The sequence below is a fragment of the Solanum stenotomum genome, chromosome 11 (genome assembly GCF_019186545.1).
Source record: "Solanum stenotomum isolate F172 chromosome 11, ASM1918654v1, whole genome shotgun sequence".
In the NCBI taxonomy this organism is placed as follows: Eukaryota; Viridiplantae; Streptophyta; class Magnoliopsida; order Solanales; family Solanaceae; genus Solanum; species Solanum stenotomum.
In genome coordinates, this window is record NC_064292.1 from 47,548,366 (window position 1) to 47,573,235 (window position 24,870).

At 36.6% G+C, this 24,870-nt stretch overlaps 3 protein-coding genes across 4 annotated transcripts in view; all 3 read right to left on the reverse strand.

Moving 5' to 3' along the window:
* Positions 1 to 22,096, reverse strand: part of LOC125845993 (uncharacterized) — a 28,124-nt gene extending 6,028 nt beyond the window's left edge. The window contains exons 1-2 of the mRNA XM_049525468.1: positions 22,034 to 22,096; positions 478 to 544 (exon numbers count right to left, since the gene is read on the reverse strand). Coding sequence (XP_049381425.1) covers positions 478 to 544; positions 22,034 to 22,064 — 98 coding nt within the window. The 5' untranslated portion in view covers positions 22,065 to 22,096. The remainder of the gene's footprint in view (positions 1 to 477; positions 545 to 22,033) is intronic.
* LOC125845123 (uncharacterized) lies at positions 14,914 to 16,556 on the reverse strand. Of its 2 annotated transcripts, XM_049524543.1 has the most exons (3): positions 16,434 to 16,556; positions 16,237 to 16,337; positions 14,914 to 15,445 (listed from the first exon to the last, which is right to left on the reverse strand). In XM_049524543.1, the coding sequence occupies exons 1-3, from the start codon at positions 16,529 to 16,531 to the stop codon at positions 14,946 to 14,948; spliced, it is 699 nt and encodes a 232-aa protein (XP_049380500.1). In that variant the 5' UTR covers positions 16,532 to 16,556; the 3' UTR covers positions 14,914 to 14,945. The 2 variants fall into 2 exon arrangements, 1 of the variants encoding a protein (XP_049380500.1); XR_007444234.1 differs by lacking the exon at positions 16,237 to 16,337 and having other exon boundaries at positions 15,369 to 15,445; positions 16,434 to 16,528.
* An 899-nt stretch (positions 22,097 to 22,995) lies between the features above and the next one.
* Positions 22,996 to 24,641, reverse strand: LOC125845122 (uncharacterized). Its single transcript, XM_049524541.1, has 3 exons — positions 24,519 to 24,641; positions 24,321 to 24,421; positions 22,996 to 23,527 (listed from the first exon to the last, which is right to left on the reverse strand). The coding sequence occupies exons 1-3, from the start codon at positions 24,614 to 24,616 to the stop codon at positions 23,028 to 23,030; spliced, it is 699 nt and encodes a 232-aa protein (XP_049380498.1). The 5' UTR covers positions 24,617 to 24,641; the 3' UTR covers positions 22,996 to 23,027.
* Positions 24,642 to 24,870: the final 229 nt, after the last annotated feature.

Below are 24,870 nucleotides of genomic sequence, written 5' to 3' on the forward strand. Positions count from 1 at the left end.
ACACAGTGAAATTTCACAAATAGGATCTGAACATGAAAGAGAATACGCAGGCCTTGCTATCACCTTGAGAAAGATCCTCAACTCAATTGCAGCAATTTTAGGTGTAAAAAAAAAACATAACAACTAAAAAGAGGAAAAGTACAAAGGCTACTAGAAAAGAAAATAAACAACAACAGGATAATATAATAACGCGAAACACAAGAACCAAATGAAGATAGATATCAAAAATCAGAACTAACAATCAGTCTATATTGCATATATGTAGAATATTGTAAGGAATTAAGAAACTAACCAAAGTATAATAGTATTGAAACCATGGCTGATTTCAAGAGTTGAGGGATGCAAAAATTTTCTATGTAACAAAGAAAATCCCATGTTGGGGCACATGCTGTACTGAAATGTTAATCAATTAACTATATCAAAACATAATTTTAAAAAAAATCAAATGGAGTAATTTTACCCTAAAAATTAAGATACCTACAAGCTTTTCCAGACAAAAAATCAAGTGGATGACCAAACAATTTGCCAACAATATCACCAAAACCTGTTAATAATGCACCCATCACATTTCCCATTCTTCACTAATTATAACAAACTCATAATTTCCTGCAATTAATTACAATTCTCATTCACTAAATAACAAATTATTAATAAATTTCAACAAAGGATAATCTTACTATACTAATTAATTAAAAGTGAAAAGGAAAAAGGAAAACTTACATGAAGTTGATTTGGCATCAAATAAATAATCACAGGAATAATTAATTAAGCATTTTGCCAACAGTGAATAACTGCTATCTTTCACGTTTGTTTCGTGTTTTATAAATGACAGTAAATATGAGGAATTAATACGCAGTAAAGTTTATTTTGTATAAAAAAAATTAGAGTCACTCAACTTGAGATTTTTCATTATAAAAAAAGTTCTTTACCCCTTAACATTTTGAATTTGATAAACTATTATACCTCTCGCATGAGTAATATTCCTGTCAAATTCATCAAAAGTGTACTTGTTTAGGCCTGCTCATGTCATCACACAATAGGATCACCAGATTTTATGTTATTTTTCATATCCACAAACCAGGATATCGATGATCAGAAACATTATTAAGTTTGGTGATTCATTGGTGTCATAGAAATTGCAACAAGGGCTGATTAAAAAGCCTCTTCATGTTAAAACAAAGGAACAACTCGAAGACTTACTCGTTGAACGCCTAGGGAAGGCACAACATGTGTGTTTAGCCTCTGCGTTGGGCAAGCTAACCGAGAAGTGGTGATCAAAGCTTATGAAATAGAAAATGATAAACACTCTTAATTCTAATATGTATTTTAAGAGGTGCACAAAAGGCAGAAATAACATGTAAAGGAAACAGAGGAGAGTTTAGCACAGATAACTTGTCAACAAAATAAGTGGACTTTAATCATAAAATACAAACCAAATTCTTTGTTAAAACAAGATAAAATGTATTACTACAATTTTTTACACTATCAGAGTATACAAGTTATACAATATATTAGGCGAAAACTTCAGAATTTACAAGATTTAGAAGACCATAGAATTGAGTGTTTTATTTAAAAATATAAGTAAAAGAAAAAATGATTGAGTTTTCAAAAAATCGATCAAACCTATAATTTAAGAGAAATCGAATTTCCGGAATAACAGAGTCGCCACTTAATTTTTAGTAAAAAATCAAGAAAAATACAAGATTTTTTCAAAAGACTTAAACAGATAAAATCAATTGAAAAAAAAGGGTTCGAAGTTCAATGTACATTTCGAGAAGGTGTTAGGCCCTCGGAATGCCCGCTAACTCGCGGTTGACCGGCGATTTGACCAAAAATAGAAATCTTACGGGAGAAATGACCGAGCCCTTGTGGCGCATACGTATCCCGTTGAGGCAGGAATCAGGTCAAACGTAGTTCCCCTCAAGGATTAACAAAAATAGGAATTTTACAAAGAAATCGACCGAGGCCGACATAGGCTGCCTACGTATCTCATTCTTGAGAATTTAGGTCGAACGTAGTTCAAATACATAGAAAAAATATTGAAAGGGGATAAAGGGGTGACCGAGGCCGACATAGGCCGCCTACGTATCTCAATTCTTGAGAATTCAGGTCAGACGTAGTTCATTACATAGGGATAAATTCTAAACAAAGTAATTACAAGCAAATAGAACGATTACAAGGAAATGACAGAAAATACAAACATAAACTTCACACATAATATCTCTTGACTGCATCTGAGTTGATCGGTTTCGGCCATTCGGTGCCATCCATCTCCGACAGGACCAATGCACCTCCAGATAATACTTTGCGAACCATGTAGGGTCTTTGCCAATTTGGTGCAAATTTCCATTTGTACTCATCCTAATGACGGAAAATGCATTTGAGGACCAACTGACCAACCTCAAACATTCTGGATCTTACCTTCTTGTAGAAAGCACGAATCATTCTCTGTCGATATAGTTGTCCATGACAAACAGCAACCATTCTTTTCTCGTCAATCAGTGTTAACTGATCAATCCGTTTACGAACCCATTCGGCGTCACTCAATTCAGCTTCTTGGATGATTCTCAATGAAGGTATTTCAACTTCCGCAGGTATAACTGCTTCTGTTCCATATACTAGCAAATATGGAGTAGCTCCAACCGATGTTCTGACAGTTGTTCGGTAACCCAACAAAGCATATGGCAACATTTCGTGCCAACCTCTGCGATTATCAATCATTTTCCTCAAAATCTTCTTTATGTTCTTGTTGGCAGCTTTTACGGCTCCATTCATTTGGGGACGATAGGCGGTTGAGTTTCGGTGAGTAATCTTGAATTGTTCACATATTTCTCTCATCAAGTGACTGTTGAGATTCGCTCCATTATCAGTAATGATGGATTCTGGCACTTCAAACCTACATATCAAATTGTTGCGAACAAAATCAGCTACAACTTTCTTGGTCACCGACTTGTATGAAGCTGCTTCCACCCACTTGGTGAAGTAGTCAATAGCAACCAAAATGAATATGTGTCCGTTAGAGGCGGCTGGCTCTATTGGACTAATGACATCCATGCCCCAAGCTTCTAAAGGCCAAGGCGAACTCATAGCATTAAGTTCGTGAGGCGACACTCGAATCAAATCACCATGCACTTGACATTTATGACATTTTTGCACAAATTTGCAACAATCGTGTTCCATAGTCATCCAAAAATAATCGGCTCGGAGGATCTTCCTCACCAAAGTGAGCCCATTCATGTGAATACCACAAACTCCGGCATGTATTTGTTCCAGAAGCTTTGCAGCTTCGCTAGCATCAACACATCTGAGAAGACCTAAATCTGGAGTCCTCCTATAAAGGATTTCCTCGCTTGCTAAGAAATTGAGGGTCATACGGCGTATCGACTTCTTCTGATTGAACGTTGTATTCTCAGGATAAGTCCCGTCTTCTAAATACTTCTTGATGTCAAAATACCACGGCAAATCATCTGGTTCCGCTTCGACGTGTGAATAATGAATAGGCTGTTCTTTTACCTCTATATCCATTGGATCAATATAACTTGTATCTGGATGCTTAATCATTGACGCGATGGTGGCAAGAGCATCGGCCAACTCATTCTGTGTCTTGGGAGTGTGTCTAAACTCAATCTTGCGAAATCTCTTACACAACTTCTGTATATACTGCACATACGGTGTGATCTTTGGGTTTTTCATGGCCCATTCCCCTTGAACCTAATGAATCAGCAAATCTGAATCTCCAATAACCAACAACTCGTGAAAATTCATATCAATTGCCATCTTCAGACCGAGGATGCAAGCTTCGTACTCAGCCATGTTGTTCGTGCATTCAAATCGGAGTTTAGCCACCATAGGATAGTGCTGACCGGTTTCTGACACTAAGACCGCTCTGATTCCTTTTCCTTGATGATTCGCCGCTCCATCGAAGAATACTCTCCATCTGGGGTACGCTTCAGAAATATCTTCACCCACGAATGAAACATCCTCGTCAGGAAAATAAGTCTTGAGCGGCTCATACTCCTCATCAACTGGATTCTCTGCAAGATGATCGGCTAAGGCCTGTGCCTTTATCGCCTTCTGAGTCACATACACAATGTCAAACTCACGCAAAAGCATTTGCCATTTAGCTAGCTTCCCAGTCGGCATTGCTTTCTGGAAAATATACTTCAATGGGTCCATCCTAGAAATAAGGTATGTGGTATAAGAAGACAAATAATGTCTTAACTTCTGAGCAATCCAGGTCAAAGCAGAACATGTCCTCTCCAACAGAGTGCAACGAGCCTCATAAGGAGTGAATTTTTTGCTCAAGTAATAGATGGCTCACTCTTTCTTCCCAGTTTCGTCATGTTGACCAAGCACGTATCCCAATGCATTATCTGAGACAGATAAATATAGCAATAACGGACTCCCTTCTCGCGGAGGGACCAACATCGGTGGATTGGACAAATAGTTCTTGATAGCATCAAAAACAGTTTGACATTCATCGGTCCACTTGGTCGAGACATCTTTTTTCAATAACTTAAAGATGGGCTCACACACCAATGTGGATTGAGCTATGAACCGACTGATGTAGTTCAACTTTCCCAAAAAACGCATCACCTCTTTCTTGGTCTTTGGAGGAGGTAATTCTTGGATCGTCTTGATCTTGGAAGGGTCAAGCTCAATGCCCCTCCTGCTGACTATAAATCCCAACAATTTGCCAACTGGCACTCCAAAAGAACATTTGGCGGGATTTAACTTCAAATTATATCGGCGTAGACGATCAAAGAATTTCCTCAAGTGAGTCAAGTGATCCGAACTCTCGCGGGACTTGATTATGACATCATCTACATACACCTCGATCTCCTTGTGAATCATATCGTGAAAAATGGTCGTCATAGCCCTCATGTAAGTAGCACCGGCATTTTTAAGACCAAAAGGCATCACCCGATAATGATATACACCCTAAGGTGTGATGAAAGCTGTCTTTTCTGCATCTTCTTCGTCCATCAGGATCTGGTGGTAACCTGCATAACAATCCACAAATTATCTTTTAGGCTAGCTTTGTTGAGATCTCTGTAATCGACACAAATTCTTATTTTTCCGTCTTTCTTGGCAATCGGAACAACATTAGCTAACCAAGTCGGATACTGCGTCACTTCCTCTACTTGGGACTCGATCTGCTTTCTAATCTCTTCTTTGATCTTCAAACTCAACTCAGGCTTGAACTTCTGAGTCTTTTGTTTTACTGGACTGAAATCTGGATTGATCGGCAACTTGTGGGACACCATATTTGTGCTCAGCCCTGACATATCTTTATAAGACCAGGCAAATACATCAATGTACTGCCCGAGCAAATGAATCAGGTCTCTTCTTTGAGCTTTTGTCAGATGGACACTGATTCTTACTTCTTTAACACATTCCTCATCTTCGAGATTCACAGTTTCGGTTTCTTCCAAATTTGGCTTATGTTGATTCTCGAATTGTCGAAACTCTTCAGCAACATATTCGGGAACCTCATTTTCTTCTCCGTATTCCTCGCACTCATCATCACCTGCCTCATTTTGTTCACTCAGTTCATGACATGACATGACACTGGCAGGTTTTAAATTAATATTACTGAAATCATAAACAAACAAAGTTAGGAAAGTAAAATATAAACAGATAAGTAAACAAATAAATTTTGATAAAAGAGGCTTTTCATTTAAATTGAAAGACAAGCATAAACTTTGGTCATGGCCGAGGGCCATTTTGCCTTTTTAAACATCACAAGGGCATTTAAAAGCTTCAAACAAATAACAATTGCATAAATGGTGGGTCTCGGGCCTCTTCCGGACTACCACCGATTTTAAAATGAACAAAGACACATGTCTTTTCTACCCAGATAAGCGGGAAATAAGGAGTGGTGTGGAGGTCTAGTTTTGCAATCGCTCCTCAGGCTCTGCATCACGGATGCCTGATGTCCCAACCTCTTCCTCAATGACCGCATCAATCTCTTCAAAAAGGCCACAGATTCCTTTGCCGAGACCATCATCATTGACATATCCTCGCACTGGGAACGACTGGTACAAATGAGGAATTGGCCTGGCCAATGCTTGATCAACATTCTTGTTCTTCATCTCTGCTTCGTCATCTGTTGGGACATATCCCAAACCAAACTTTGCTCATTTGGCGGGAATTTGGATAGGCTCGACGATTCCTTGAAAATGCTTCCCCAATCCAAAACCTGGTTCGAAACCATTCTGGAGCATAACAGTAGCAATCATCTTGTACACGGTAGGCATAAAAGGCTGTGGAGCCAAGTCATCACCGGTGGCATTTACCAGCTCCACCGCGTAGAAATCACAACCTCGAGAGACATCATCAACGATTGGTGCATACCCGTTAGAATGACTTCCTTCACCATAAATGACCAATTCTTTGTCCTTCCAAACAAACTTCATTAGTTGGTGAAGGGTAGAAGACACAGCCCCAACCATATGAATAAATGGTCTTCTGAGTAACAAGTTATAACTGGTGTTGATATCCAACACCTGGAACTCCACATTAAAATCCGCAGGACCCACCTGAATATCCAAGTTTACTGCACCCAATGTGTCTCTTTGCATTCCATCGAAGGCCTTCACATTGACTTGGTTCTGGTGAAGCTTTCCCAAGTCGAATTTCAGCTGCCTCAGAGTCGAAAGTGGGCAAATATTAAGACCGGATCCGTCATCAACCAAGATGTGATTAATTATCTTGTCTCGACACATACAGGCGATGTGCAAAGCTTTGTTGTGCATCCTCCCTTCAAAGGGCAACTCTTCGTCACAAAAACTGATTCGGTGTCCTCGGATGACCTGGTTTATCATGGCTGCTAAATTGTCACTGTTAGTACCCACAGGAACATAAGTATCATCCAAAGCCCTCATCAGAGCCTGCCTATGTAACTGCGAACTCATCAGTAAGTCCCACATAGAGATCTGAGCCGACGGCTTCTCCAAATGCTTCACAATCGAATAATCTTTTGGCTGCATTTTTCTCCAGAACTTCTCAACCTCGGCTTCACTGATCGGCCTCTTTGTTTGGTCCTTCTTCTGCCCTCCTTGGGCCAATTCTTCCGGTGTGTAGCACCTACCAGATCTGGTCATGCTTTGAGTAACAGCCGTTTCAATCACAAATTTTGGTCGGATAAGAGTTTCTCGTGGCACCAAGGCAACAGCCTTCTCGGGTGTCATAATCACAAACTCTTTCTTTTCTCTGATGCTCAACGAAGCTACAACCTCTTCCAGTTCGTCAGGAGCAATCGGAACTGTTGCCTTTTCCACGCACCAATCGTCATCTGTCTCTATCATATTGATAGTGGCGCCTCCATGATTTGGCAAAGGGTGACTATTGACATTAGGCGCGACTGTCTGAAGAGAGACCACATTCTGGTCAATCAGGTCTTGGATCTTATGCTTCAGGTTGATGCAGTCCTCGGTATTATGTCCAACACTGTTGGAGTGTTACGCGCACCTCTGATCAGGTCTGTAAAACTTTGAGCTAGTGTCAACCGGCTTGGTCCCCACTGGATGAATATATCCTGCCGCAATTAATCGTTCGAACAACTTTGTTCGGCTTTCGACAAGCGGAGTGAAAATTCTGGCAGGCTTCTTCTCAAATCTAGGACGGGGGGATCATAATTGCCTTGTTGAGGAGGAGGCATTTAACGATAATTTAGAGCGTTTGGATGGGGGGCTTGATATTTGGGATATGAGTTGGTTTGGTAGTTTGGTTGTGGAGCTTGGTAGTTCGAGGGGGTATTTTGGTAAAGTGGAGCTGAGGTTTGGTACATTGGGGGAGGCATTTGGTAATTCGTTTGAACGTTGGCACAGTTGGGGGCTGCATTTCGGTAGTGATGAGATGGAGTCTGGTAAACTGGAGGGGGAGTTTAGTAGATAGTAGGGGGAGTTTGGTAATTAGGAGGGGGTGTGTTTTGATAGTCGGGAAGAAGGGTATTTTGGTAACTGGTGGGAGGGGTATTTTGGTAATCAGCCTGTGCATAACAAGTCGGGTACAAACTCTGTGAAGGTCGAGAACGACCTTGGTATGATGATGACTTCTTCGGGGTCTTTCTCCCCTCATAAGAGATAGAGGACACATCCTCTCTTTTCTTCTTCAACAAGCCCGAAGATCCGGGCGAGGCAGCAATACGGGTAATCTTCTCGATTTTCAATCCATCTTCGATAGTCTCGCCTACCTTGACTATCTCAGCAAATTTTGCTCCAACGAGCAACATAATTCTGTCATAATATTCGGGCTCATGTACCCGCACAAACACTTCGACAATTTCCTTTTCTAACATAGGAGGTCTAACTCTAGCTGCCTCCTTTCGCCATCTATATACGAATTCTCGGGAACTTTCAGTCGACTTCTGCTTCATCTTCTCCAATGAGTAACGGTCAGGAACGATCTCCACATTGTAGGCGAATCGTTCGATGAAGTCCTTAGCCAGAGCATTTCAGCTAGACCACTCTTTCGTTTCATGAGACGTAAACCATTCTAGAGTCTCTCCGCTCAAACTTCGGCTAAAAAGCCGCATTAACAAAGCTTCGTCTCTCCCAACTCCCACGAGTTGGTCACAGTAGGCCCTTAGGTGCGCTAAGGGGTTCCCTGTTCCTCCGAAGATGTCGAATTTCGGCACCTTGAACCCTTCCGGGAGGTCCAAATTTGGATGAATGGATAGGTCTTCGTAACTCAACCCGGCGACCTCAGGAATGCAATTCAACTCCTTCATGGCCTTTCTAATTTCCTCCTTCATATCTATCTTGGCGGTCTCTTCCTTTGACCTCCACTCTCTCTCCCTCTCTTCATAGTGGTCGAGCTCTGAACCATGAGCGTCATGCTCGTTGGGGATGGGTATTTGGAAGGTGGCTTTCAGTGGTAGTGGTGGAGCAATGGAGGGACTTTAGGCATTTTGAGTGGCTTGGTAATTTTGAGGGAAAGTCTGGGGGTTGGTATGTTGATTTTGGTAATTGAGGGAGATGTGCGGGCGGTTAACATTTTGGCTTTGAGGGGGTAGGCCAATTTGGTGGTTTGCATTGGGGAAAGAGAGTGGTGCTTGGGGGTTGGTATCTAGAGGAGGGGGTGATGTTTGGTAAGAGGCCGATGCGTAATGGGAGTTTTGGGTGGTAAGGTCAATGATAGAGGGATTGCGAGCAGGACTTGAAGGCGGTTTCTGAGCTTGTTCCACGTTAGGAGGGGGAATTTGAACTAGAGGCTTTCCGTCCGGTTGAGTGTTGAAAGAAAAAATCGGAGGAGGCAAATCATGTTTTCTGTGCATCTCAACCCTCATCTCAGCAATTTGTTGCATCAACTGTAGGATCAGTTCATTCTAATCAGCAAGGGCTGGCTGAGCCACCACGACATCAGTAAGGCCAGGTTCTTCGTTGTTATCACTCATTGCTGCGTTTCCTCTTTGGGAACTTTGGCTGAGAAAGGAATCTGTAGGCCCTTTTGATCTGGTAAAGTAAGGATGATCGGCCAGTGTATCAACACAGATCAGTTCTAACTACCTGTAGAGAAAACGACTCAAAGGCAAATCTGTTAGTATTAGTTCCGGACGAATAATGCAAGACATCACATAGAAAGCAGATAAACACATAAAAGTTGCTTTGTCTAAGAACATGTTAACCCATGAGTAATGGGGACTGATTTTTGAACAAGTAGGACTTTGCTCGTTTTACTCGGGGCTAGTGACTCAGAAAGGTTAAATTGCGTCGAGCTAAGGTCTTCTTGTTGCATTTTCTGGCATCTGTTGATTTGAACTCAGTGTTTCCTTGTAGAATGAAAGAAGGGGGAAAAGAAAATTTGAAAAAGATAGGGGCCAGGCCTTAGAAGGCTGCCTACGTATCTCCCAAGGAGAATTCAGGCCCTACGTAGTTCGAATACAAGGAAAAATTTCATTTTCATTCTTTCATTTATGGTGATTACAAAGAAAGTGAAAAACAGATAATAAAACTCCTAAAAGATAGATGGTGCCTTTATCGAAACCTCTTCTTCTGACTGCCGTATTAGCCACGGGGGGTAAGCTCATATGCTTCGGGGGCGGTTTCCTCATTCTCTTCTTTCCACCATCCCTTTAAAGGAGGTCTATAGACAATTTCCTCCTCAAGTTCCTCTTCAACAGATTCAGGTCCAATGCCTTCAGGACCACTGTTGGTGGCCTCTTGGTTGAAGAAAGGGTATTTTCCATGCAGTTTTTGAAGGCTCATGGTTATATCATTGTTGAAGGCATCATGTTCCTTCCGCATAGCAACTGTCTCCTCGTTTATGACAGCATATCTTGCCATCTTAGCCGCTAACTCCGCGTCCAGTGCTGCACTTTTGGCTTGCGCAGCGCGGTGGCTAATTCTCCTTCTATTCTTCTTTCTCCCATCTCTCGAATCTCTTGTTTGAGTCGACGCAGTTTCATCCTTAGACTCTCCTCAGTCGTTTTCACTTCGACATTCTTGCCCTTTTCCATCTTAGCAGCAATTTCACTTTTTCTGAGATGATAGAGTAACATTTTAGGATTTGGAAGTAGGATTTCATTTCTAGCTGAGAAACTCAAGACTCGTGAAATTTTGGTCGGACCTTTTGGTAGTGACTTGTATTTGATATTGTAGGAATTCTTGGAATTTTTTTTTAAAAGGAGTGGGCTAAGGATGTCCTCATTCAAAGCAACGTACCACATAAACAGTTAAAGCACACAAGTAAACAGACAAATATCGCGTCCTAAACATGCATGTGACCCTTTTGTGCCAAGGGTAGGCCTAGCGAATTGAAGGATGCATATGTCTTTTTAAGCCAATTCATTATCCCCAAAATATTTCATTAATAGCATTCAAAAATGTTTGATAAACATAACATTAGGGAAATGAGTTCGAAAAGTAAAATACAAAACAATGTACAAATAAAGTAATCCCACGCAGGGGATGATAACAAACTTCAAGCTTCTCCTGATCCTTCACCAAGTCTGGCCCTCTTGGCGATACTGACCTCTTCCCAGATAGCATATCTGTTCGCCCATAGGTGATCTCTTACCAACCGACCTCCTTCTTGATGTCTGAACCTTTCGACCGACTGAATCTGTTGCTCCATGCTATCATCTAGTTCTGACATGCATTGCCTGGCTCTTCTTAACTCTTGCTTCACCTGAACTATGAGTTTGGCGTCCTCCGAATGTCGGCGTTGATGGTCTAACTCATCCCTATCAAACTTCTCTTGGAGTTGATAAAGTCGGATTTGATGCTTGGCTCCAACATCTGCAATAATGTGGGGAACGTTTGGACCGGGTTTGATAGTTCCGGTGAGACTCTTCTTTAACCATTCTTTGTAATCCTTAGATCATTCCGGACGAAACCTATTTGGCACCGGCTCGCCCAATACCCATGGAGTCTTCCATAATTGAAGCATCTTTTTAGTAAAAGCGACTTCGCCATTTTCATGATCCGTCACAAATCTTGTCATGCCTTCTATCTGAGGAAGCTCTTGTTTCCCTCTTAGTTGTCTAAGTACTCGAGAAGGAGCATATGGCCGAGTTCCTCTCAACCCAGCAAATATAAAGTAGGGGGCCTTTTCACTTCGGATCACAATTTGTTTTGTTACTACCAAGCATTGGATAGACCATTGCACATTTTCCTCTCTCAAACCCTGAAGTCTCGGGTACCAAAACTCTTGGCCTCCAGTCCTATTAAAATGATTACGTTGTACCCACCAATCATGACTTTCGAGCCTGTTCGGTCTTTCCAAGGGATCTGCTTCTGTTGGATCATGAGCTTTGATCAAGTGTCTCATCATCCACCATTGAAGTATCAGGTTGCACCCTTGAAAGAAACGTATGCCATTTTTACACCTATCCAACGCCCTGTAAATGTCAGCAAGGATAATAGGAGCCAAATTGTAGTACTTTCTTCCCATAGTCTACTCCATTAAAAATAGCATGAGTAACGATTACTACACTTGGATGGATGGTGTAGTTCGGTCCTTGGGGGAATACCATTGTCCCAAGTAGACATATCGCCAAAGCGATGGGGCGTGTTTCCTTCTATTTTTCTTCCGACACGAACTCATCTTTAAACTTCTCGTAAGCTCTTGCGCGTCCAAATCGATAATACAACTTTCGAAGTGGACCGGGCAGCCTGTCGATCCATTCAGCTTTGACGAGTGACAATTTTTCTTTGATTTCGGCAAAATCCCATACTTTTGGAAAGAGAAGATCAGTATCGAGTTGGTGTTTCCTCTTGTTGCACATGCCGACACTCTCGTAACTGGCAGGGACTTCATCTATAGTCGGTGTCAACTCTACTTCCCCAAACCGAAACACCATGTTGTTGCTGTCCCAAAATTTCACCATCGTTCCAATCAAGTCGGGGTAGGCCACCATTTCCATTAATGACGGGAGATGGCATATGTGTCTTTGCACTTTCTTTTTATCTTCCTTGTTCATGAATTTCCACCAAACTTGGAAGTAAGGATCAGGTATAGTCACCATTCGAGTTCTCAACGGCTCAAACGTCGGATTCATCCTACAAGAAAAACAAATAAAGGTAAGTTAACCCCCACCCCCATAGATAATTGATTTGTTTAAATCGACATATACGTCATTCAATTAAACACATAAGCATGATTGTCTTTTTATTGGCAAATGGGCCAAATAGACACAAGGTGGGCATCTAATGGGCCCAACACGCCTTGGGTGTTGGGTCGACCTAGTTCAAAATGCGCTAAAAATTGGGATTTGGTTTCGCTCTACGCTAGTTGACTAAGAGTGACTTTGAAAAATCGGGAACCCAAGTGGACAACTTAGGCTGGAATTCACGACAACCATTGGACGCATGACGTACCGATAAATTGCCGATCCTTCCGAAAAAGGGTTGAGTATAAAAAGTCCGGCTGCGATTATGCAGAAACCGTCATTAATATACTATACATATAATAGGAAGATGCCACGAATGCAATGACAGTTATAACACATTAAACACGTTGAGAGCATATGAACAATTTAGCAATTAATACAATTAGTCAAACAAGTCAAATCTTATGGTTAGAACTTAATTAACTCCCCAGCAAAAGTCGCCATTTCTGTTTTATTTAAAAATATAAGTAAAAGAAAAAATGACTGAGTTTTCAAAAAATCGATCAAACTTATAGTTTAAGAGAAATCGAATTTCCGGAATAACAGAGTCGCCTCTTTTTTTTAGTAAAGAATCAAGAAAAATACAAGATTTTATCAAAAGACTTAAACAGATAAAATCAATTGAAAAAAAAGGGTTCGAAGTTCAATGTACATTCCGAGAAGGTGTTAGGCCCTCGGAATGCCCGCTAACTCGCAGTTGACTGGCGATTTGACCAAAATGATTTTGACTAATTTTGAGATTTTAAGTTAAGTAAAAGAATTCATTTATTTTAACTAATTATTTTTAGAATTTAACTAAGTAAAGAACTCACGAATTTGACTAATTTTGAAAGTTTAACAAAGTAAAAGAACTAATTTATTTCAACTAATTATTTTTTTGAAATTTTAAATTAAGTAAAAAGAGCTCATTTATTCTAACTATTTTTTATTATTATTTTTTACTATTGTTATTTTTATCATTTCTTATATATTTTTAGGGGAATGAACTAAAGGGGAATGGATCACAAGATGTCAACAAGAAAAATATTAAAATAGGAAAAAAAATAAAAATAATAAGCAATAAAATATATATACTTTAATGCGAAAATAAAATGAAGTGACCATTCTTGGAAAAAAAATAAAAATAATAAGCAATAAAATATATATACCATAAAATAATCAAAACGTTAGTCAAATATTACAAAATAAATGAGAGCAAGGAGAGGAATATTAAATTTGGGCCTTTGGCCCAAATTTTGGATTTGCTGAAATTCCCGTGGGCCTTTGGCCCCATTAGCTTTCAAGAAAATTGTGTATACGCGTTATGTAAGTCCCAGTATACGGATCGTATTTGGGTCCGAATTTCTGCATTTTTCCTTGAACAATAGCTATTCACTTGTGTCTTATCATCAAACTCGTATCCTCGTATTTTTGCAACTTGTAAATCATATTTCCGGCTGTATACGAGTGAATACAACAAGTATATCAGCCATTTTTGGGCCTTTTGAGACCTGCAATCAGCCATTAACCTGTACACCTTCTTAGGAGCAGCGGAACTGAGACGACGAGCTGAAAAAAAAAGCCTTCCACCACCACAATCAAAGAGCTTACGAGAGGCTTTTTGATCGAACAAGATAGGAACCGGAGTTCGAATTAGTTATCTTCTCACATGAGTAATATTCCTCTCAAATTCATCAAAAGTGTACTTGTTTAGGCCTGCTCATGTCATCACACAGTAGGATCACCAGATTTTATGTTATTTTTCATATCCACAAACTAGGATATCGATGACCAGAAACATTATTAAGTTTGGTTATTCATTGGTGTCATAGAAATTGCAACAAGGGCTGATTAAAAAGCCTCTTCATGTTAGAACAAAGGAACAACTCGAAGACTTACTCGTTGAACGCCTAGGGAAGGCACAACATGTGTGTTTAGCCTCCGCGTTGGGCAAGCTAACCGAGAAGTGGTGATCATAGCTTATGAAATAGAAAATGATAAACACTCTTAATTCTAATATGTATTTTAAGAGGTGCACAAAAGGCAGAAATAACATGTAAAAGGAAACAGAGTAGACTTTAGCACAGATAACTTGTCAACAAAATAAGTGGACTTTTATCATAAAATACAAACCAAATTCTTTGTTAAAACAAGATAAAATGTATTACTACAATTCTTTACACTATCAGAGTATACAAGTTATACAATATATTAGGCGAAAACTTCAGAATTTACAAGATTTAGAAGACCATAGAATTGAGAACCTATGTTTTTTCAGCTTTCCAAAAGTATATATTGTGATCAAACACACACCCGTGAGATTTTTGAAGAGTCTGAGAACCCCCGCTTTTCATGCTCTCCTTCGTGAACGTGTTGAACCCTTAATGAACATTCCCTTTTGTGCAAATTTTGTTCTTCTACTCACTCGGATGTGATCATCGATAGGACCATTTTTGAACTTCTTCTTCTTGTGGTGGTGGATTGAATCATTAAAAGTTTGGACTTGCATATGATGACTCTTTGGCCTTAAAGACTTCCTCATATGTTCTTTTCTATGTTCCCTCATTGATTTTCTTCTTTTTGTGTCATCAAATTTAATAGAGTCTTGTGATTCACTAGAATTACTAGAAATATCAACAAGTGCTTCTTCAATATCTTTTTGATGTCTTCTTCTTCTTCTATTATGCCTAGGTGTAAGAAGAAGTTTCTGAATGTTGAAACAAATGCAAGTGCAACAACAATCTAAGGCTGAAAAGCAAGTGGAGAAACAAGCCCAAGTAGTTCTACAAAGTATGTGACAAATGCACTGACAAATTCCCAACTTGTAAAGCAAGTAAAGGAACAAGAAAACTGCAAATAAACATAGGAAAATCAAGTTAGTTACTACTTCTGTTTCAATTTGTTTGACTTGATTCAGAGTACGAGAGTCAAACTAAATACAAACATAGAATATTCAACTTTTTGAAATAAAATGTAAATATTCTTTGGCTATCCAAAATGCAACTAAGACAAACAAATTAAAACAGAGAGAGTACAATGATATAATCATGTTAGAGCTATGTTACAGTCAAATATGAAGGGCAAATACGAGACAACTTGCTAACAACAACGATATAAAATGACTCAAAACTCTAACGGAGAACGAAATTAAGATATTTTTCTACAGTAGATAGAGGAGTACAATTACCATTTTTCCTAAAACAAGACAATCAAATTATAGTTGAATAACAATTTGTGGAAAACCTTGATATCTGGTGTATTTTGCACAAATTCCTTGATATCATTTTACTAAACATTAAAAATCTTCTACATAAGAAATCGCATTCAATCAGTCTATCTTCCAATAACAAACACAGTGAAATTTCACAAATAGGATCTGAACAGGATAGAGTATACGCAGGCCTTGCTATCACCTTGAGAAATATCCTTGACTCAATTGCATCAATTTTAGGTGTAAAAAAAAACATAACAACTAAAAAGAGAAAAAGTACAAAGGCTACTAGAAAAGAAAATAAACAACAACCAGAAAATATAATAACGCGAAACACAAGAACCAAATGAAGATAGATATCAAAAATCAGAACTAACAATCAGTCTATATTGCATATATTTAGAATATTGTAAGGAATTAAGAAACTAACCAAAGTATAATAGGATTGAAACCATGGCTGATTTCAAGAGTTGAAGGATGCAAAAATTTTCTATGTAACAAAGAAAATCCCATGTTGGGCCACATGCTGTACTGAAATGTTAATCAATTAACTATACCAAAACATAATTAAAAAAAATAAAATGGAGAAATTTTACCCTAAAAATTAAGATAAAAAAATTAATATACCTACAAGCTTTTCCAGACAAAAAATCAAGTGGATGACCAAACAATTTGCCAACAATATCACCAAAACCTGATAATAATGCACCCATCACATTCCCCATTCTTCACTAATTATAACAAACTCATAATTTCCTGCAATTAAATACAATTCTCATTCACTAAATAACAAATTATTATTAAATTTCAACAAAGGATAATCTTACTATACTAATTAATTAAAACTGAAAAGGAAAAAGGAAAACTTACAGGAAGTTGATTAGGCATCGAATAAATAATCACAGGAATAATTAATTAGGCATTTTGCCAACAGTGAATAACTGCTATATTTCACGTTTGTTTCATGTGTTATAAATGAGAGTAAATACGAGGAAATAATACGCAGTAAAGTTTATTTTGTATAAAAAAAAATGATAGTCACTCAACTTAGGATTTTTCATTAAAAAACAAGCGCTTTACCCCTTAACATTTTGAATTTGAGAAACTATTATACCTCTCACATGAGTAATATTCCTCTCAAATTCATCAAAAGTGTACTTGTATAGGCCTGCTCAGGTCATCACACAATAGGATCACCAGAACTTACGTTATTTTTCATATCCACAAACCAGGATATCGATGACCAGAAACATTATTAAGTTTGGTTATTCATTGGTGTCATAGAAATTGCAACAAGGGCTGATTAAAAAGCCTCTTCATGTTAGAACAAAGGAACAACTCGAAGACTTACTCGTTGAACGCCTAGGGAAGGCACAACATGTGTGTTTAGCCTCCGCGTTGAGCAAGCTAACCGAGAAGTGGTGATCATAGCTTATGAAATAGAAAATGATAAACACTCTTAATTCTAATATGTATTTTAAGAGGTGCACAAAAGGCAGAAATAACATGTAAAAGGAGACAGAGGAGAGTTTAGCACAAATAACTTGTCAACAAAATAAGTGGACTTTTATCATAAAATACAAACCAAATTCTTTGTTAAAACAAGATAAAATGTATTACTACAATTCTTTACACTATCAGAGTATACAAGTTATACAATATATTAGGCGAAAATTTCAGAATTTACAAGATTTTGAAGACCATAGAATTGAGAACCTATGTGTTTCCGACTCTCCAAAAGTATATATTGTGATCAAACACACACCCGTGAGATTTTTGAAGAGTCTGAGAACCCCCGCTTTTCATGCTCTCCTTCGTGAACATGTTGAACCCTTAATGAACATTCCCTTTTGTGCAATTTTTGTTCTTTTACTCACTCGGATGTGATCATCGATGGGACCATTTTTGAATTTCTTCTTGTGATGGTGGATTGAATAATTAACAATTTAGACTTGCATATGACGACTCTTTGGCCTCAAAGACTTCCTCATATGTTCTTTTCTATGTTCCCTCATTGATTTTCTTCTTTTTGTGTCATCAAATTTAATAGAGTCTTGTGATTCACTAGAATTACTAGAAATATCAACAAGTGCTTCTTCAATATCTTTTTGATGTCTTCTTCTTCTTCTATTATGCCTAGGTGTAAGATGAAGTTTCTGAATGCTGAAACAAATGCAAGTGCAACAACAATCTAAGGTTGTAAAGCAAGTGGAGAAACAAGCCCAAGTAGTTCTACAAAGTATGTGACAAATGCACTGACAAATTCCCAACTTGTAAAGCAAGTAAAGGAACAAGAAAACTGCAAATAAACATAGGAAAATCAAGTTAGTTACTACTTCTGTTTCAATTTGTTTGACTTGATTCAGAGTACGAGAGTCAAACTAAATACAAACATAGAATCTTCAACTATTTGAAATAAGATGTAAATATTCTTTGGCTATCCAAAATGCAACTAAGACAAACAAATTAAAACAGAGAGAGTACAATGATATAATCATGTTAGAGCTATGTTACAGTCAAATATGAAGGGCAAATACGAGACAACTTGCTAACAACAACGATACAAAATGACTCAAAACTCTAACGGAGAATGAAATTAAGATATTTTTCTGTAGTAGATAGAGGAGTACAATTACCATTTTTCCTAAAACAAGACAATCAAATTATAGTTGAATAACATTTTGTGGAAAACCTTGATATCTGGTGTATTTTACACAAATTCCTTGATATCATTTTACTAAACATTAAAAATCTTCTACATAAGAAGTCACAGTCAATCAGTCTATCTTCCAAAAACAAACACAGTGAAATTTCACAAATAGGATCTGAACAGGATAGAGTATACGCAGGCCTTGCTATCACCTTGAGAAAGATCCCCGACTCAATTGCAGCAATTTTAGGTGTAAAAAAAAAAAAACATAACAACTAAAAACAGAAAAAGTACAAAGGCTACTAGAAAAGAAAATAAACAACAACAGGATAATATAATAACGCGAAACACAAGAACCAAATGAAGATAGATATAAAAAATCAGAACTAACAATCAGTCTATATTGCATATATATAGAATATTGTAAGGAATTAAGAAACTAACCAAAGTATAATAGGATTGAAACCATGGCTGATTTCAAGAGTTGAGGGATTCAAAAATTTTCTATGTAACAAAGAAAATCCCATGTTGGGGCACATGTTGTACTGAAATGTTAATCAATTAACTATATCAAAACATAATTTAAAAAAAAATCAAATGGAGAAATTTTACCCTAAAAATTAACATACCTACAAGTTTTTCCAGACAAAACATCAAGTGGATGACCAAACAATTCGCCAACAATATCACCAAAATCTGATAATAATGCACCCATCACATTCCCCATTCTTCACTAATTATAACAAACTCATAATTTCCTGCAACTAAATACAATTCTCATTCACTAAATAACAAATTATTAATAAATTTCAACAAAGGATAATTTTACTATACTAATTAATTAAAACTGAAAAGGAAAAAGGAAAACTTACAGAAAGTTGATTAGGCATCGAATAAATAATCACAGGAATATTTAATTAGGCATTTTGCCAACAGTGAATAATTGCTATCTTTCACATTTGTTTCATGTGTTAAAAACGAGAGTAAATACGAGGAATTAATACGCAGTAAAGTTTATTTTGTATTAAAAAAAATGAGAGTCACTCAACTTGAGATTTTTCATTAAAAAAAAGCGCTTTACCCCTTAACATTTTGAATTTGAGAAACTATTATACCTCTCACATGAGTAATATTCCTCTCAAATTCATCAAAAGTGTACTTGTTTAGGCCTACTCATGTCATCACACAATAGGATCACCAGATTTTATGTTATTTTAAATATCTACAAACCAGGATATCGATGACCAGAAACATTATTAAGTTTGGTTATTCATTGGTGTCATATAAATTGCAACAAGGGCTGATTAAAAAGCCTCTTCATGTTAGAACAAAGGAACAACTCGAAGACTTACTCGTTGAACGCCTAGGGAAGGCACAACATGTGTGTTTAGCCTCCGCGTTGAGCAAGCTAACCGAGAAGTGGTAATCAAAGCTTATGAAATAGAAAATGATAAACACTCTTAATTCTAATATGTATTTTAAGAGGTGCACAGAAGGCAGAAATAACATGTAAAAGGAAACAGAGGAGAGTTTAGCACAGATAACTTGTCAACAAAATAAGTGGACTTTTATCATAAAGTACAAACCAAATTCTTTGTTAAAACAAGATAAAATGTATTACTACAATTCTTTACACTATCAGAGTATACAAGTTATACAATATATTAGGCGAAAACTTCAGAATTTACAAGATTTAGAAGACCATAGAATTGAGAACCTATGTTTTTCCGACTCTCCAAAAGTATATATTGTGATCAAACACACACCCGTGAGATTTTTGAAGAGTCTGAGAACCCCCGCTTTTCATGCTCTCCTTCGTGAACGTGTTGAACCCTTAATGAACATTCCCTTTTGTGCAAATTTTATTCTTCTACTCACTCGGATGTGATCATCGATAGGACCATTTTTGAACTTCTTCTTCTTGTGGTGGTGGATTGAATCATTAACAATTTGGACTTGCATATGATGACTCTTTGGCCTCAAAGACTTCCTCAGATGTTCTTTTCTATGTTCTCTCATTGGTTTTCTTCTTTTTGTGTCATCAAATTTAACAGAGTCTTGTGATTCACTAGAATTACTAGAAATATCAACAAGTGCTTCTTCAATATCTTTTGGATGTCTTCTTCTTCTTCTATTATGCCTAGGTGTAAGAAGAAGTTTCTGAATGTTGAAACAAATGCAAGTGCAACAATAAACTAAGGCTGAAAAGCAAGTGGAGAAACAAGCCCAAGTAGTTCTACAAAGTATGTGACAAATGCACTGACAAATTCCCAACTTGTAAAGCAAGTAAAGGAACAAGAAAACTGCAAATAAACATAGGAAAATCAAGTTAGTTACTACTTCTGTTTCAATTTGTTTGACTTGATTCAAAGTACGAGAGTCAAACTAAATACAAACATAGAATCTTCAACTCTTTGAAATAAAATGTAAATGTTCTTTGGCTATCCAAAATGTAACTAAGACAAACAAATTAAAACAGAGAGAGTACAATGATATAATCATGTTAGAGCTATGTTACAGTCAAATATGAAGGGCAAATACGAGACAACTTGCTAACAACAACGATATAAAATGACTCAAAACTCTAACGAAGAACGAAATTAAGATATTTTTCTACAGTAGATAGAGGAGTACAATTACCATTTTTCCTAAAACAAGACAATCAAATTATAGTTGAATAACAATTTGTGGAAAACCTTGATATCTGGTGTATTTTGCACAAATTCCTTGATATCATTTTACTAAACATTAAAAATCTTCTACATAAGAAGTCACATTCAATTAGTCTATTTTCCAATAACAAACACAGTGAAATTTCACAAATAAGATCTGAACAGGATAGAGTATACGCAGGCCTTNTTTTTCCTAAAACAAGACAATCAAATTATAGTTGAATAACAATTTGTGGAAAATCTTGATATCTGGTGTATTTTGCACAAATTCCTTGATATCATTTTACTAAACATTAAAATTCTTCTACATAAGAAGTCACATTCAATCAGTCTATCTTCCAATAACAAACATAGTGAAATTTCACAAATAGGATTTGAACAGGATAGAGTATACGCAGGCCTTGCTATCACCTTGAGAAAGATCCTCGACTCAATTGCAGCAATTTTAGGTTTTAAAAAAAAAACATAACAACTAAAAACAGAAAAAGTACAAAGGCTACTAGAAAAGAAAATAAACAACAACAGGATAATATAATAACGTGAAACACAAGAACCAAATGAAAATAGATATAAAAAATCAGAACTAACAATCAGTCTATATAGCATATATATAGAATATTGTAAGGAATTAAGGAACTAACCAAAGTATAATAGGATTAAAACCATGGCTGATTTCAAGAGTTGAGGGATGCAAAAATTTTCTATGTAACAAAGAAAATCCCATGTTGGGGCACATGCTGTACTAAAAAGTTAATCAATTAACTATATCAAAACATAATTTAAAAAAAATCAAATGGAGAAATTTTACCCTAAAAATTAAGATAAAAAAATTAACATACCTACAAGCTTTTCCAGACAAAAGATCAAGTGGATGACCAAACAATTTGCCAACAATATCACCAAACCTGATAATAATGCACCCATCACATTCCCCATTCTTCACTAATTATAACAAACTCATAATTTTCTGCAATTAAATACAATTCTCATTCACTAAATAACAAATTATTAATAAATTTCAACAAAGGATAATCTTACTATACTAATTAATTAAAACTGAAAAGGAAAAATGAAAACTTACAGGAAGTTGATTAGGCATTGAATAAATAATCACAGAAATAATTAATTAGGCATTTTGCCAACAGTGAATAACTGCTATCTTTCACGTTTGTTTCATGTGTTAAAAACGAGAGTAAATACGAGGAATTAATACGCAGTAAAGTTTATTTTGTATAAAAAAAAATGAGAGTCACTCAACTTGAGATTTTTCATTAAAAAAAAGCGTTTTACCCTTAACATTTTACGTTATTTTTCATATCCACAAACCAGGATATCGATGACCAGAAACATTATTAAGTTTGGTTATTCATTGGTGTCATAGAAATTGCAACAAGGGCTGATTAAAAAGCCTCTTCATGTTAGAGCAAAGGAACAACTCGAATACTTACTCGTTGAACGCCTAGGGAAGGCACAACATGTGTGTTTAGCCACCGCGTTGAGCAAGCTAGCTGAGAAGTAGTGATCAAAGCTTATGAAATAGAAAATGATAAACACTCTTAATTCTAAGATGTATTTTAAGAGGTGCACAGAAGGCAGAAATAACATGTAAAAGGAAACAGAGGAGAGTTTAGCACAGATAACTTGTCAACAAAATAAGTGGACTTTTATCATAAAATACAAACCAAATTCTTTGTTAAAACAAGATAAAATGTATTACTACAATTCTTTACACTATCAGAGTATACAAGTTATACAATATATTAGGCGAAAACTTAAGAATTTACAAGATTTAGAAGACCATAGAATTGAGAACCTATGTTTTTCCGACTCTCCAAAAGTATATATTGTGATCAAACACACACCCGTGAGATTTTTGAAGAGTCTGAGAACCCCCGCTTTTCATGCTCTCCTTCGTGAACGTGTTGAACCCTTAATGAACATTCCCTTTTGTGCAAATTTTGTTCTTCTACTCACTCGGATGTGATCATCGATAGGACCATTTTTGAACTTCTTCTTCTTGTGGTGGTGGATTGAATCATTAACAATTTGGACTTGCAAATGATGACTCTTTGGCCTCAAAGACTTCCTCATATGTTCTTTTCTATGTTCCTTCATTGATTTTCTTCTTTTTGTGTCATCAAATTTAATAGAGTCTTGTGATTCACTAGAATTACTAGAAATATCAACAAGTGTTTCTTCAATATCTTTTTGATGTCTTCTTCTTCTTCTATTATGCCTAGGTGTAAGAAGAAGTTTCTGAATGTTGAAACAAATGCAAGTGCAACAACAATCTAAGGCTGTAAAGCAAGTGGAAAAACAAGCCCAAGTAGTTCTACAAAGTATGTGACAAATGCACTGACAAATTCCCAACTTGTAAAGCAAGTAAAGGAACAAGAAAACTGCAAATAAACATAGGAAAATCAAGTTAGTTACTACTTCTGTTTCAATTTGTTTGACTTGATTCAGAGTACGAGAGTCAAACTAATAACAAACACAAAATCTTCAACTTTTTGAAATAAAATGTAAATATTCTTTGGCTATCCAAAATGCAACTAAGACAAACAAATTAAAACAGAGAGAGTACAATGATATAATCATGTTAGAGCTATGTTACAGTCAAATATGAAGGGCAAATACGAGACAACTTGCTAACAACAACGATATAAAATGATTCAAAATTCTAACGGAGAACGAAATAAAGATATTTTTCTACAGTAGATAGAGGAGTACAATTACCATCTTTCCTAAAACAAAACAATCAAATTATAGTTGAATAACAATTTGTGGAAAACCTTGATATCTGGTGTATTTTGCACAAATTCCTTGATATCATTTTACTAAACATTAAAAATCTTCTACATAAGAAGTCACATTCAATCAGTCTATTTTCCAATAACAAACAAAGTGAAATTTCACATATAGGATCTGAACAGGATAGAGTATACGCAGGCCTTGCTATCACCTTAAGAAAGATCCTCGACTCAATTGCAGCAATTTTAGGTGTAAAAAAAAAAACATAACAACTAAAAACAGAAAAAGTACAAAGGCTACTAGAAAAGAAAATAAACAACAACAGGATAATATAATAACGCGAAAGACAAGAACCAAATGAAAATAGATATCAAAAATCAGAACTAACAATCAGTCTATATTGCGTATATATAGAATATTGAAAGGAATTAAGAAACTAACCAAAGTACAGTAGGATTGAAACCATGGCTGATTTCAGGAGTTGAGGGATGGAAAAATTTTCTATGTAACAAAGAAAATCCCATGTTGGGGCACATGCTGTACTGAAAAGTTAATCAATTAACTATATCAAAACATAATTAAAAAAAAATCAAATGGAGAAATTTTACCCTAAAAATTAAGATAAAAAAATTAACATACCTACAAGCTTTTCCAGACAAAAGATCAAGTGGATGACCAAACAATTTGCCAACAATATCACCAAAACCTGATAATAATGCACCCATCACATTCCCCATTCTTCACTAATTATAACAAACTCATAATTTCCTGCAATTAAATACAATTCTCATTCACTAAATAACAAATTATTAATAAATTTCAACAAAGGATAATCTTACTATACTAATTAATTAAAACTGAAAAGGAAAAAGGAAAACTTACAGGAAGTTGATTAGGCATCGAATAAATAATCACAAGAATAATTAATTAGGCATTTTGCCAACAGTGAATAACTGCTATCTTTCACGTTTGTTTCATGTGTTATAAATGA

Excerpts from the sequence above, each read along its gene's own strand:
- LOC125845123 (XM_049524543.1), bottom strand. The coding sequence starts at position 16,531 with ATGGGGAATGTGATGGGTGCATTATTATCAGGTTTTGGTGATATTGTT. Across the intron at positions 16,338-16,433 it reads TTGTCTGGAAAAGCTTGTAG|TACAGCATGTGGCCCAACAT; the intron begins GTATATTAATTT and ends TTAACATTTCAG. Across the intron at positions 15,446-16,236 it reads TTCAATCCTATTATACTTTG|TTTTCTTGTTCCTTTACTTG; the intron begins GTTAGTTTCTTA and ends GTTTATTTGCAG.
- LOC125845122 (XM_049524541.1), bottom strand. The coding sequence starts at position 24,616 with ATGGGGAATGTGATGGGTGCATTATTATCAGGTTTTGGTGATATTGTT. Across the intron at positions 24,422-24,518 it reads TTGTCTGGAAAAGCTTGTAG|TACAGCATGTGCCCCAACAT; the intron begins GTATGTTAATTT and ends TTAACTTTTCAG. Across the intron at positions 23,528-24,320 it reads TTCAATCCTACTGTACTTTG|TTTTCTTGTTCCTTTACTTG; the intron begins GTTAGTTTCTTA and ends GTTTATTTGCAG.